The 13,026-nt window shown below is 61.4% G+C and overlaps 1 protein-coding gene across 2 annotated transcripts in view; it reads right to left on the bottom strand.

The window, feature by feature from the left end:
* The window catches only part of HSPA12B (heat shock protein family A (Hsp70) member 12B), a 51,987-nt gene extending 39,242 nt beyond the window's left edge, over window positions 1–12,745 (bottom strand). The window contains exons 1-3 of one of the 2 annotated variants that reach the window (XM_074992178.1): window positions 12,567–12,745; window positions 7,451–7,511; window positions 269–366 (exon numbers count right to left, since the gene is read on the bottom strand). In XM_074992178.1, the coding sequence (XP_074848279.1) occupies window positions 269–366; window positions 7,451–7,493 (141 nt within the window). In that variant the 5' untranslated portion in view covers window positions 7,494–7,511; window positions 12,567–12,745. Of the gene's footprint in view, window positions 1–268; window positions 367–7,450; window positions 7,512–10,916; window positions 11,179–12,566 lie in introns of those variants that run through there. The other variant, XM_074992179.1, reaches the window with a different exon arrangement.
* Window positions 12,746–13,026: the final 281 nt, after the last annotated feature.

Consider the following 13,026-nt stretch of genomic DNA (forward strand, 5'->3'; position numbering starts at 1 on the left):
GGCTCAGACGTCACTACTGCTGCCACCCTCTGACATGAAGCCCACGTAACCCTGGCCCCTTCATCAGCACGTTGGCCCCATTGCCATGCATTACGCACTGAGGCCTACCAGGCCTCGCTCTGCAGCGGGTGGTTTGCTAGCGGGACCATTTCACCAAGGTTGCGGATAGCCACGGAGCAAAGAGCAATTCAATGGCCCCATCGAGGAGCCACATCCCGGAGGTCCCCAAGAGGCATTCCAGGGGGGCGTTAAAGGCACCCGGGCTTACGGGAGACGGGGAGGGCGTGAGCGGCGCGATGTTGCAGCTGTCGTGCATTCCTGGGGAGCCGGGCGGGGACGGTGTCCGAGACCTCTCGCTGGTTCTGCCTGCAGGCAAACAGAACAAAGATGGTAACAGCACCGGCTCCATTTCTGCCAACCCCCAGCACCGCGGTGAAGGCATCAGTCATCTGCCGGGGACGCTGATGCAGCCGCTGGGTCTCCATCTCCCCACCTGCGCTGCAGAGGACAGTGACCCTTGGAACAGCCTGGCCTGGCCTGCCACACCCTGCCTGCACCAGTGCCCTGACCGCGTTCAGGATATGTCTTCCCTGCTTGTGAACCCGGTGGCTGGCTCCGGTGGCTGGCGCCCGAGTAGCCCAGCCTGGCTGCGTGCGTTGCTACAAAACCCCGCCCTGCTGCCTGCGTCCTCCCCGTCGCTGCGCTTGCTTGCCCGTGTCGGGGGCCCTGTCCCGCAATTGTTTGGCTGGCGGTGCTCTAGGGTTCTTCCCCCGTCGCGAGCAGGAGAATTTGTCTGTCCTTTGCAGGGTGTGGGGGGAAGGCACCGGAGGACTGTCAGCAGGGCAGTGATTTTTGCCTGCATTCGTTCTGCAAAGCACACAGGTGGAGAAAGAGTTAAAACCATGCCAGGGCTCCGGGGGGGGCTGGCAGCCACCACAGGCCCTGGGACAAGGTGGGAGGGGTGGGGTGGGCCCAGCGCCCTCTGCCCTTAGCGCTGCTCAGCCCACAGCAGTGCTTCCCAAGTACAGCCATGTGGAGCGGCGGAGCCTGCGTCCGGGAGGTCAGGGGAGGGGAGCTCACGGCACTCTCTGCTCTGACCGCCTCTGATGGCCAAGCTGCGCTTTCGCGCACACCCACCTCGCCGACGGCCCGGCCGGCTCTAGGCGGGCAGAACAGCAAACCCCACGTAACAGAGGTGGCGGCGCGGAAGGGCAAGCGGCTGCCCCTCGGCACGGCGACGCCAGCGGCCTTTGCAAGGATTTGACAGCTGAAAGGGGCTCCAGGAGGTGTGCCCGACTGCGGCTTGTGTGCGCCGCCCCCGCTGCAATTTCCAGCTGGTCCACCGCACGATGCTGTGACTTCCTGCAGCCCCAGGGCGTTTGCGGAACAGGCGCTCAGCTGTAACTGACATTGATGCAAACCCCGCTTGGGAAGAATCTGGCTCCCGATGGAAGTGGGGCAGCTTGGGCCCCCCACTCCACAGAGGAAGGAAAGGCCTGGGAAGACGCCTCTCTCGCGGGATAGACCCAGCTCACCGGCTGTCCCTTCCCGGCCAACGTTCGCCTCCAGCACTGGAGGAGCCGGCGGCAAAAGGACAGAACAGCTGGTCCCTGCGGACCTGGCTGATGTGTCCGTCCACCATCCCCCACGCACCCTGAGCACCATGCAGACAGTGCCAACGCCAGGCTGCTCTGCCGCCATTGCCGCCTCCTGCCGGTCAGCCCGTCCCTGGGGGGTTCAGCACAGCTGGGCACTGGCCTGCGGGTGCCCTGAGAGTCCAGCAGATCCCCAGGGTGACTAAAGGGCCATGTTCCGGAGCGCTCTGTGTGCGGGAACCCGTTGCTCGCCCCCACAGAGTAACCAGCCACGCTCCGCGGGACCTTCCGCCAGGTGCAAGGTTCCAATTAGGAGAGAGAATTAATCCCCCCCACCACCACTTGCTGACTGACAGTCTCCAGCTGTTGGCCGGGGAGAGCAGGGGAGGGGCCGGGGCTGGTTTCACTCCCCCCCATTGCACACCCCCCCAACAGGGCACGGGGCTGCACTCTGCGCAGAGCTGTGGGAGCACCAGGCTCTGCCTGGCCACAGGCCCAGGCGGTGGAGCTCACAGCGCGTCCCTGCCACACCGCTGGTCCAGCCTAGTGAGGGTTGGTACCTCAGGCCCTGCCCCGTAGCTGGCCGCTCCACCCAGTGACAGCGGGAGACACAGACAACGGTGCATCTCTGAAACGGGACCAGCATCTGGCTGTGTCCCCCGCTGCTCCAGCCCGCCCAGCCCCCGGAGGGACCAGGCTGGGGGATCCCTGTCGCAGCACCGCTGCCTCTGCCTGAGCTGCAGGAAGCTAAGCAAGGACTCAGGACCGCAAAACCGTAAAGCTCTGGGGGCTTAGAAACAGGCAAGCCAGGGCCGGCAGCCTAGGCTCAGGGGAGGTTTGGGCTGGGTGGGAGGAGAGGGCTTGGCTCTGGCCATAGGGTCAGTTCCAGCACAGGGTGAGGCAGTGGGGTGGAGTGGGCGGAGCAGCAAGTGCTGGTCTCCTGGTTGCTCCTTGGAGCTCTCTGACACTGACGCAGTTTGTGCAGGTTACAACCCCTCTCTGTGCCTCAGTTTCCCCATCTGAACCATAACCTCCATGGCGAGGCTGAACGTTTTACAACAAGGGAACGTTCTTCCCACATTGTCGGGGGCTGCCCCCGAGCTACGTGTCTTCGGGAACGCACTCACGCCCCTTCCCAGCCCCCCCAAAACCAGGCCTGACTCAAGTCTTCCCCCAGCCAAAATACGTGCACAACAATCGGAGGTGCCAGGGAATCCCACGAGTTGCGGGGAGCTCCCAGACAGAGTCACACACAACCAGCAGTTGCATTTCAGGGGGTTGTTGACTTCTGTGACCAGCTTTGCCCTATCAGCTGGGCGCCTGATGAATCCTAATATAGCCCAGCCCTATCAGGCCACGCCGCACTGGTGTCCCTGGTCAAACAAGGAACGGGGGCCCAGGGAGCTGGATGGCCTCGCCACAGAGCAGGGAACCAAATCAAGCACTGCCAGTTTTCAGCTTTGCTCCGAGCTGTCCTTGCCTTGCCGTTACGGCCAGGCTCTGTGTGGTTCTGGGCCGCTCGCTGGCAGGTGCCAGGCCGTCCTGGGTTAATCAGCACAGCGGCGGCAGAATCAGATTCTGTACTTTCCCGAACATGGGTCTGCTGTTCCTTTGGGGATTCCTTACAGAGCGGGGCCCAGGATCGTTGCCCGACAACACACAGCTTCCTTCCATCTGCGCCTGTTCTCTAAGTGGGTTTCATTGTAGCCGGTGTGCAGGGCATTAATATTTCATTTGGAACAAAGACAAAAGTCACACGGGACTTTGTAACCTGCTGGGAGGACAGCAGCCAAGGGGGAACTGTGCAGGCGGCGGGGGCAGGGGACAGACAGACGAGTTAGGGAATTGTCTGAGATGTGACTTTGAGAGCTAGAGACACCATGAAACAATTTGGGCTGGGGCGGTGCCTCTCCAAATTGCATCCCGCCGCCCTGTGCAGGGTCACTGAAAAGAATCCAATCGCCGAGCTAAATGCTAAAGAGCACCACACCCAGAGCGCTGCAGCGTTACTGGAAACAATCCAACTGCGGAGCTAAACAGTAAATCACAAGAACGGCCACCCTGGGTCAGACCACAGGTCCATCTAGCCCAATGTCCCGTCTGCCGACAGTGGCCAATGCCAGGAAAGCATGAACAGAAGAGCCAATCTTTAAATGACCCCTCTCCTGTAGCCCATTCCCAGCTTCTGGCTAACAGATGCTGGGGACGCCATCCCTCCCCAGCCTGGCCAGCAGCCACTGATGGATCTGTCCTCCAGAAACTTATCTAACTCCTCTTTGAACCCTATGAGGGTCTGGGCCTTCACAATGTCCTCCAGCAAGGAGTTCCACAGGTTGGTTGCGTGCGGCGTGAAGAAATATTTCCTCCTGCTTGTTTACTTGCTGCCTATCAATGTCCCTTGGCCGCTCCCAGTTCTTGTGCAGGGAGAAGGAGTACAGAACACTTCCCACTCCCTTTCTCCACACCAGCATGACCTTAAAGCCTCTCTCCTACCATCCCGGTGGGTGGAGAGGGCAGCTTCAAAGGGGAGAGGCAAAGGGGCGTGGAGTCTGCAATGAGAGCACAATCAGGGAAGGAGCTGGAGGTTGCGGAGCTGCAGACAAGATGCTTCGTGCTCCAGGAGGGGAAAGGGGAGTGATGGGGTGGAGAGGAGGTCGGTTCTGACCAGGCGGGCAGGAAAGAGAGCACAGAGAAGATGGCGAAGTAACATGGAGCATATACCCAGAAAGGGGGCAGCGCCCGTCTGGATGCTGAAAGGCAGCAGCAGCAGAGAGGACAGGCCTCGAACCAACGCTTCCCTGTGCATGGCGGGAGAGAGCTGGGTGCTGGCTAAAGGCTGTTTGGATCACAGGAGCCCACAGAGGGCACAATGAAGCTTGGGGCCCCACTGTGCTGGGCTCGGCACGGACCCGCTGCGGGAGGCAAGCCCTTCCTTTGCCACCTGAGCAGGCAAGGGAAAGACAATCGCCCCCACTTTGGAGCAGAGGGACAGGCACCGGTTACACAGGACATCTCAGTCCACGCCAGCAGTGAAACTCAACCCTCCAGAGTCCTATGCTACTGCCTTAACCACACAGCTCCCTAGCCTGGGATTGCTGGCTGCCGGAGCCGCCTACCGGCACTCCCGGGGAGCAGCCAGGCTTTGGCGCCAGAGCCGAGAGGAGACAGAAAACACGCCAACAATTAAACGCCACGGTCTGCTAGAGGAAGACACCACAGTGGACAGCAGGATGGGCACCTGGCTTGTGAGAAACTGGCAGGGGCACAGTTAATATTCATTCCTGTTTGCTGAGGTTTGGCCATCACAGATGGTACCAAAGGTTTTTCAACGCCGAGTGATGCGTTAGCTGGTGTCCGTGTCTGCCACAAGCCGGGAGCAGAGTCTAGCACGGAAGCCGGCAGTTGGGGCTGCTCTTGTACCTCTGGTGGAAGAGGCTTTTGGAATTAGCAGACACAGCTTCAAACCCTGGTCCAGGTCGGGGTTAGAAGGAGGGGAACTGGCCTGATGTTACAGACCAAGCCTAGCACAGCCGACCACACCTGGCCTGAGAGTGTCGAGTGGTTTGCAGACCCAGCCCAACCCCAACACTCCCCAGGGGCTGGTGCTCCTTCTGCGATGGGGAACCCAGCTGACTGCATGCAGGGCACAGAGCTGGGCAGGTTCTCAGCAGCACAAGGATCTCTGGATGGCAGAGGCGTTTCATTGCTCGCACATCCGACCTCCTGGAAGGGCAACCCTGAGGAGTTTGGAAAGGCAGCCCAGGGCAACCCATGACCACCCCAGCTAACACAGCTGGGGGAGCAAAGTGCATGGAAAGCACATGGCAAAACCCTGGTTGGGATGACTTAGTTGGGGATGGCCCTGCTTTGGGCAGGGTCTGGACTCGATGACGTAGAATCATAGAACAATAGAGCTAGAAGAGACCTAAAAAAGCCATTGAGTCCAGTCCCCTGCTCTAAGCAGGACCAAACCCATCAGATCAGCCCAGCCAGGGCTTTGTCGAGGGGAGACTTAAACACCTCCAGGGATGGAGACTCCACTGCTCCCCTGGGCAGAACATTCCAGTGCTTCACCAGCCTCCTAGCGAAAGAGTTTTTCCTAATGTTCAACCTGGACCTTTCCAACCGCAACTTGAGACCATTGTTCCGTGTTCTGCCATCCGTGACCACTGCGAACAGCCTCTCTCCAGCCTCTTTGCAACCTCCCTTCAGTGAGTTGAAGGCTGTTATCAAGTCCCCCCTCAGTCTTCTCTTCTGCAGATTAAACAGTCCCAATTCCCTCAACCTTTCTTCATGGGTCATATGCTCCAGCCCCTAATTATTTTGGTCGCCCTCCGCTGGACCCTCTCCGGTGTCCACATCCTCCTGAGGTCCCATCCAGCCCAAGGATTCTAGGATTCTATGGTACCGAAAGAAAACCTGGATGTGGTTCCACGCCGAGCCGTGTGCTCAGGGTTAGCGTGTGCTACGTTACAGAAGGCAAGTAGCTGTTGAGCTCTTTCCATCTGCAGATCACGTTACAGACAGTGGTTCTTCCCTGGCCATTTTCCCTGAACATACTTCCCCCCCTCACCTCCCGTACACACACACCCTGCCAGGCGCTTATAATATTCCATCCAGGCAGGACTCAGTAGGGCAGGGCTGAGCTACAGGCCAGCTGCTGCTATCGAACATTTCCTATGGTGGCTACAGGCTCTGCCAGCTCTTCTTCAGGCTGGTGAGTCACTAGAGATTAGGTCAGTGCTGCGAAACTTGGCACTAACGTTGGAATCCTGCAGCAACGTGGAGTCGCCAGCAGCCGGTTGTTGGGTTTGGCCAAGTCTGCAAACTGAGGCGAACTGCAAGACGTGAGTGTGCGTAAACCCCTCCCCGGAGCAAGAGAGCGGGTTGGCTTGGCTCATCCCCAGCCCCTTCACATCCCTGGCTGTCTCTTCGGAACCAGCAATGGCTTTGTAATAGAAAGCAGCTGTGCGCAGGAGGAGAAGTAACCAGACGAATAAGCAAAGCCTCCTCTCCAGCCCTGCCTCAGTGATGCCATAAACGCCATCTGTGGAGTGTAACCGAGAGCTGGTTCGGCGTAGCTTGATCCCAGGCTGTATGCACCTGCCCGGGGGCTTGGCAGGCCACCAGACAATGAGGCCACAAGGTCCCATAGCTGGAAGTTGAAGCTAGACAAATTCAGCCGGGGCATGAGAGGCCATGGTGAACAGGGAGGGCAATTACCCACTGGCTGAGCTACCAAGGGCTGTGGTGGGTTCCCCACCACTGGTCACTTCCAGCTCAAGAGCAGGCGCTTGTCTCATTCAAACATGAATTCATTGAAGCAGTTCTGTGAGGGGTGTAATACAGGAGATGATCCCACTCGTCTGCCGAGGGGCTGGCAGAGACCTACTAGCTCATGGCACATGCTAGTGCTCTGACCAGGCTGCGGGAACAGCCAGGAGCTCTGCCGAGTCCCCTCCCTCCCACAACCACACGCCCCGTGGAAGATAACTCCACAGCCCAGCAGAAACTCTGTTCTCAGGGGGATTCCTGATGGGAAGCCTAAATTTTCCATTTCATAATTTTGTCCCATTAGTTCCCAGTTTCCTCCCAGGGCCCACAGCCAGCAGTTCCTGTAACTACCACCACGCCAGGGGTACCCACCAGCACTTGTCTCTACCAGCTCTAACTCCCAACAAGCCTAGAATTAAAGCCTTCCAAGGGGGCTGCCAGGGTCTCTGGTGTCGCCCCAAGCCAGGATGCAGGATTTGTGTCTTAACCATCCAAACCAGATGTTAGCCCACCTAGGTACTTACATGGCCACGACTCCAGCCCACCTGAGCATCATGGTATCTTCCACCACCAAGTCTTACCTATCTGGAGAGTGTGCATCCCGGGATCGAGGAGGGTCGACATCTTCACATCCCTTCCTGGCTGCAAATTCAGAAGAACATAGGTGTGAGCATTGTGTCCGATGCGCATCAGTCTCCTGAGACCCCCCCGGAGAAAGAGGCGTTCGCTGCATCCGCCTCCCCCACTAGCAGCTCTCCCACAAAGCAGACAACAGAGTCCTACTGCTGCTGGCTAATGAGCTCCTCCTTTAGCTCAGTGGGATGAGCTTTGCGCTCCGGTATTGGAAGTCCTGCGTTCAAGTCCTCCCTGAGGATGGGGGCTTCTGCTCTTGCCCGGACGGGTGAGGGGCCAGAAGAGGAGCTCCGGTGGTCTGATGGGAAATCTCAGGACTCTCTGGGTTTGGCCTGGGGTCTGGAGCAGGCGGGGCAGGGGGGTGCAGGGAGATGTGTTTCTGAAGCAAAGCTACTTAGGATGCATCTATGTGCCCAGTGCTAGTGCCAGACATCTAAGTGAAGGTCATGCAGCTCTACAGCCCGCAGCAGGGCTTCGGCCACTAGGCCGCCTCGGTTAAATGGGAGCATCAGGCCGTAGCCACATGCAGGCAGGCAGGAAACCCCCCTCTCCCCAGGGGCTAGCCCAGAGGCCTGCGGAGCTCATGCAGAGCTGCTGGCTGTGTGGCAGACCCTGCCCCGGTTCCTGCCTTGCCCTCCTGCACCCCACCCATGGCCGGCCCTGGCGCCTGGTGAGGCGCGCATGCAGCCTGGACACCAGACACTGGGGGTGCCATATACTGCACCCTTTTACTTTGCTCCATTCTGATTGGCCAGCACTTTTAAACCCATTAACCGTGTTGCTCTGCTGATTGGCTGTCTGCACGGAGTTGGATTCTGGAGGGTTTTTTTCCTCTCTCCTGATTGGCTTGGGGAAAGCGACGTTTCCTGCCGAGAGCGTTAGGCACGACAAACGCGGAGCCACTCGAGGCCTTCGCTTCCCTGGCTGACACACGGGTGCATGGCTCTGCCGGAGCTCAGAAACCCTGGCTCTGGCCATGAGAACCGGGGTTAGCTAATCTGGGAAGAAGCTTCTCCCGAGCCAAAGCCACCCACATGCTGGTCCTCAGGCAGCCGGTTTCCACGGCCAGGAGCCCCAGGAGAGAAAGGCCTGTGCAAACACGGCCGGTACTGAGGGGACGCGGTTCCGTTCTGGCAGCCCAGCTGCCTCGTGCAGAAAAGCAGCCCTGAGGAGGGCGCCCCAGGCAGCTCGGGGGTCGCCATCAGTGAGCCGTAAAAAAAAGGCTGAAGGCTTCCGAGGGGGTTTCCACAGTCTGGGGGCTGGCGCCGGGAGAGGAAGGCGCTGAGTGACCCCACCTGGGCTAAAGGAATACTGAGACGAAAGGCTGGAAATGAGCAAACAGTGGGCCCTTGTAGCCAAGAAGGCTAGCGGCATCCTGGGTGCATTAGGAGGAGCATTTCCTGCAGATCTAGAGAAGTCGTTGCTCCCCTCTATTCGGCCCTGGTGAGGCCACAGCTGGAATATAGTGTCCAATTTTGGGCCCCCCAGTATAAGAAGGATGTGGATTTGCTGGAGCAGGTTCAGGGGAGGGCAACAAAAATGATGAAGGGGCTGGAGCACAAGACCTATGAGGAGAGGCTGAGGGATTTGGGCTTGTTTAGTTTACTGAAGAGAAGACTCAGGGGTGATTTTATAGCAGCCATCAACTGCCACATACCTCCTGCCCTGCCCTCCTCTGCCCTGCTGCGCACCTTCTGCCCTGCCCTGCCCTGCCCTGCCCTGCTGCGCACCTTCTGCCCTGCCCTGCCCTGCTGCGCACCTTCTGCCCTGCTCTGCCCTGCTGCGCACCTTCTGCCCTGCCCTGCTGCGCACCTTCTGCCCTGCCCTGCCCTGCTGCGCACCTTCTGCCCTGCTCTGCCCTGCTGCGCACCTTCTGCCCTGCCCTGCTGCGCACCTCCTGCCCTGCCCTGCCCTGCTGCGCACCTTCTGCCCTGCCCTGCTGCGCACCTTCTGCCCTGCCCTGCCCTGCTGCGCACCTCCTGCCCTGCCCTGCTGCGCACCTTCTGCCCTGCCCTGCCCTGCTGCGCACCTTCTGCCCTGCCCTGCTGCGCACCTCCTGCCCTGCCCTGCCCTGCTGCGCACCTTCTGCCCTGCTCTGCCCTGCTGCGCACCTTCTGCCCTGCCCTGCTGCGCACCTTCTGCCCTGCCCTGCCCTGCTGCGCACCTTCTGCCCTGCCCTGCTGCGCACCTTCTGCCCTGCCCTGCCCTGCTGCGCACCTCCTGCCCTGCCCTGCTGCACACCTTCTGCCCTGCCCTCCTCTGCCCTGCTGCGCACCTTCTGCCCTGCCCTGCCCTGCCCTGCTGCGCACCTTCTGCCCTGCCCTGCCCTGCTGCGCACCTCCTGCCCTGCCCTGCTGCGCACCTCCTGCCCTGCCCTGCCCTGCTGCGCACCTTCTGCCCTGCCCTGCACTGTGCTGAGCTGAGCTGAGCTGCCCTGCCGCATACCTCCTGCCCTGCCCTGCCCTGCCCTACCCTGCTGCACACCTTCTGCCCTGCCCTGCCCTACTGCACACTTTCTGCCCTGCCCTACCCTGCTGCACACTTTCTGCCCTGCCCTGCCCTGCCCTGCCCTGCTGCGCACCTCCCGCCCTGCCTTGCCCTGCTGCGCACCTTCTGCCCTGCCCTGCGCTGTGCTGAGCTGAGCTGAGCTGAGCTGCCCTGCCGCATACCTCCTGCCCTGCCCTGCCCTACCCTGCTGCACACCTTCTGCCCTGCCCTGCCCTACTGCACACTTTCTGCCCTGCCCTACCCTGCCCTGCCCTGCCGCATACCTCCTGCCCTGCCCTGCTCTACCCTGCTGCGCACCTTCTGCCCTGCCCTGCCCTGCTGCACACCTCCTGCCCTGCCCTGCCCTGCCCTCCCCTGCGCTGTGCTGAGCTGCCCTGTCCTGCTGCATACCTCCTGCTCTGCCCTGCCACACACCTTCTGCCCCGCCCTGCCCTGCCCTGCCCTGCCACACACCTCCTGCCCCAACTCTGCTCCCATTGCTACAACTCAGCTAAGACACCTCAGGCCCTGAGTCCCATCATTGAAATCCATTTAGGCTGGGCACCCAGGGGCTGAGCTCCTTCCTGCCGACAGACTGGGACCCACAGGGCTCAGACTCCCCAACAGCAGCAGCAAACCTGGAATCCCCAGTCTGGTGAGAACGAGGTCGCAGCCCAACATCTGCCGTGATCGTCCCTGCACTGTCAATAGGCGCAGGGCGGCGGGGGGAGGCGGGTGTACAGCCCTGGACATGCCCTGGGGGGAATCTGCGGTGCCTTTTCCTGCCGGCCTCTGTGTCCCTCTCTCCTCCCCGGGCCTGGTCTGTGTCTGGCGGGGGCTGACTTGCTTCTTGAAGCAGGGCCCTGAGGCGGCTGTGGGGTCGGGGACAGGAGGGGGGTGGAGAACCTGCAGCTAACTTAAACCTACAGCAGCTTTGCCTGCAAGCAGGACCCACCGTGGGGCTGGCGGAGCTCCCGCCCGTCGGTACAGTCGCTCCCAGGTGCCAGTGGCGGGGGAGGCCCAGGGCCGGCGCCTCGCAAGGGTGGAACGACGTGTCCTCCCAGTCTGGCTGTCTGGTTAGCTGTGCGGTTCCCTCCCTCCTCTACTGTGCGCCTTTCTGGGAGGGGTCTATGACACACACACACACACACACACACACACACACACACACACACACCTCGCCTGCAGCACGCCTGTGCCCAAGCACACTGTCCTCTTGTGCACATCTGCCGCACACCAGCACCTTGCACAATCCATGCACACGCCCACCATCTATGCGCACACCCACCCGGCCACTGACCCCCACCAGCCACCTGCTACCTCCCTGCAGCCTGCAGCTGTGCCCGCCGGCCCCCAACCGTGCCACCTCCCCATGGGCCCCCACCCGGCCCAGCCACACGCCCTGCAGCTCAGAGCATGGGGGGATCTGCCCCCCCCAGGAGTCCTCCCAGCACGAGTTGTGCGGCACAAAGGAGGATGCGGTCACCCTGGTCAGGCTCTGCCATGGGGCTGCTCACACATGGGGGACGTTAGCCTGACTCTGCAGGGAAGAGCTACCCCCCACAATGAGCCCGGCCCCTTGGCTGGGGGAGCCCCGGCAGCGGGGAGCCTCAGAAGACACCCCCCAGGACTTGCTGCTTTGGATCAGGCTGCAAATGGTTAAGGAGCAACATTTCTAAGGGCCTTATAGGATTTCCGCTCCCACGGAAACCAGCGAGGAAATCCATGAGCAACAACTCGGGAAGTCAGAGCTGGGCGTGAGCGAAGGAGGAGGGCAGCTGGGCCAAGCAGGGAATTAGGAGCCAGAACTCCTGGGTTCTGCATCGGTACAAGAGCTTGGTCAAGTCACTTCACCTCTGCACCGATTTGCCCCCTCTGCAGCAGGTAGCTCCCGACAGCTGGCTCCCCGGCAGGGCAGGCCTCGTGGGGTGGAAGGGACCAGGGCGTGGACCCTGCTCTCAGCTCTGCCGTTGGGGAGCAGAAATTCAGGTCCAGGCGGCCCCACATCCCCTGCAGGAAATGGGCCAGGGATTTGTCGGCCATTGGGTCGAAAGGCCATCGCTCGCCTGCTGGTGATGGCTTTAGCCAGGAGTCAGGTGAGCAGGCGTGTGCCCCCTGGGGCGGGTGGGAAGAGACTGCAGGACTCACGGCACGAGGGAGTCACAGTCCCTAGGGTGGCTGTCTGGCACACACTGACCCCACCACGCTTTGCAGGACATGCAATCGCCAGGGTCCCGTATGGCTCCGGCACAGGCCTGCAGAGCCCGGGCTGAACTCCCGAATGCAGATGCCTCCTTTGCAGCCCTCGCTGCCTGCCAGAGGCAGGAGTCCAGCTCCCCGGCCCTGACACCCCTCTGTGCCTCCTCACATAGCCAGCCAGGACCCTGCATCACAGCCCTCCCCACAGCAGGGACCACCTCCAGCCCAGGCTCCCTGGGGTTAGAGCCCACTGTCACGATGCACATTGCTCGCTGGCTGGTGACCCAGTCCCTTCCCAGCTCCCGCTCCCATCCTGCCAGGCCCCCCAGCAAGGGCAGCCCCGGCCCAGGCTTCCCCCAGGGCCTGGCGGAGGCTCACCTCAGGTCCGGCACAGAGACGCTTTGATCCGGCCGAGGACGCGCTTAGCTCCAGTGGAGCTCTTCCATGTTCAGTGTGCTCCCCGCCAGCCCAGAGACCCTCCGAGACGCCCCCGGCCCCACCCCAGGGAGGTCCCCTGTCTCCTGGGCCCCCTTTGCCCAGCAGCCGGTCTTGCCAAGTGGGTCTAGCCCTGCCCTCGGGGTGCTCTCCCCGACAGCCCGCCCCAGCTGCACTTCTGCCTTTCTTTATGGTTTCCTCTCGCTTCCCTCCCACCCCCTGCCCTGGCCCGGCCCAGCCCAGGCAGTGGTTCAAATTGCAATCCCAGCTGCAGATGTGCGAGGAGGCAGGGCCATCGTCGGCGGGACTGAAACCTAAGCTCCTCGCTCGGCCGCGCCAGGGCCTCCCGCAGCCGTGTGCAGGCCGAGGGCAGGCGGACAGCTCACAGCGACCTGCACGACCC

This window comes from Carettochelys insculpta, chromosome 4 (genome assembly GCF_033958435.1).
Source record: "Carettochelys insculpta isolate YL-2023 chromosome 4, ASM3395843v1, whole genome shotgun sequence".
Taxonomy (NCBI): Eukaryota; Metazoa; Chordata; order Testudines; family Carettochelyidae; genus Carettochelys; species Carettochelys insculpta.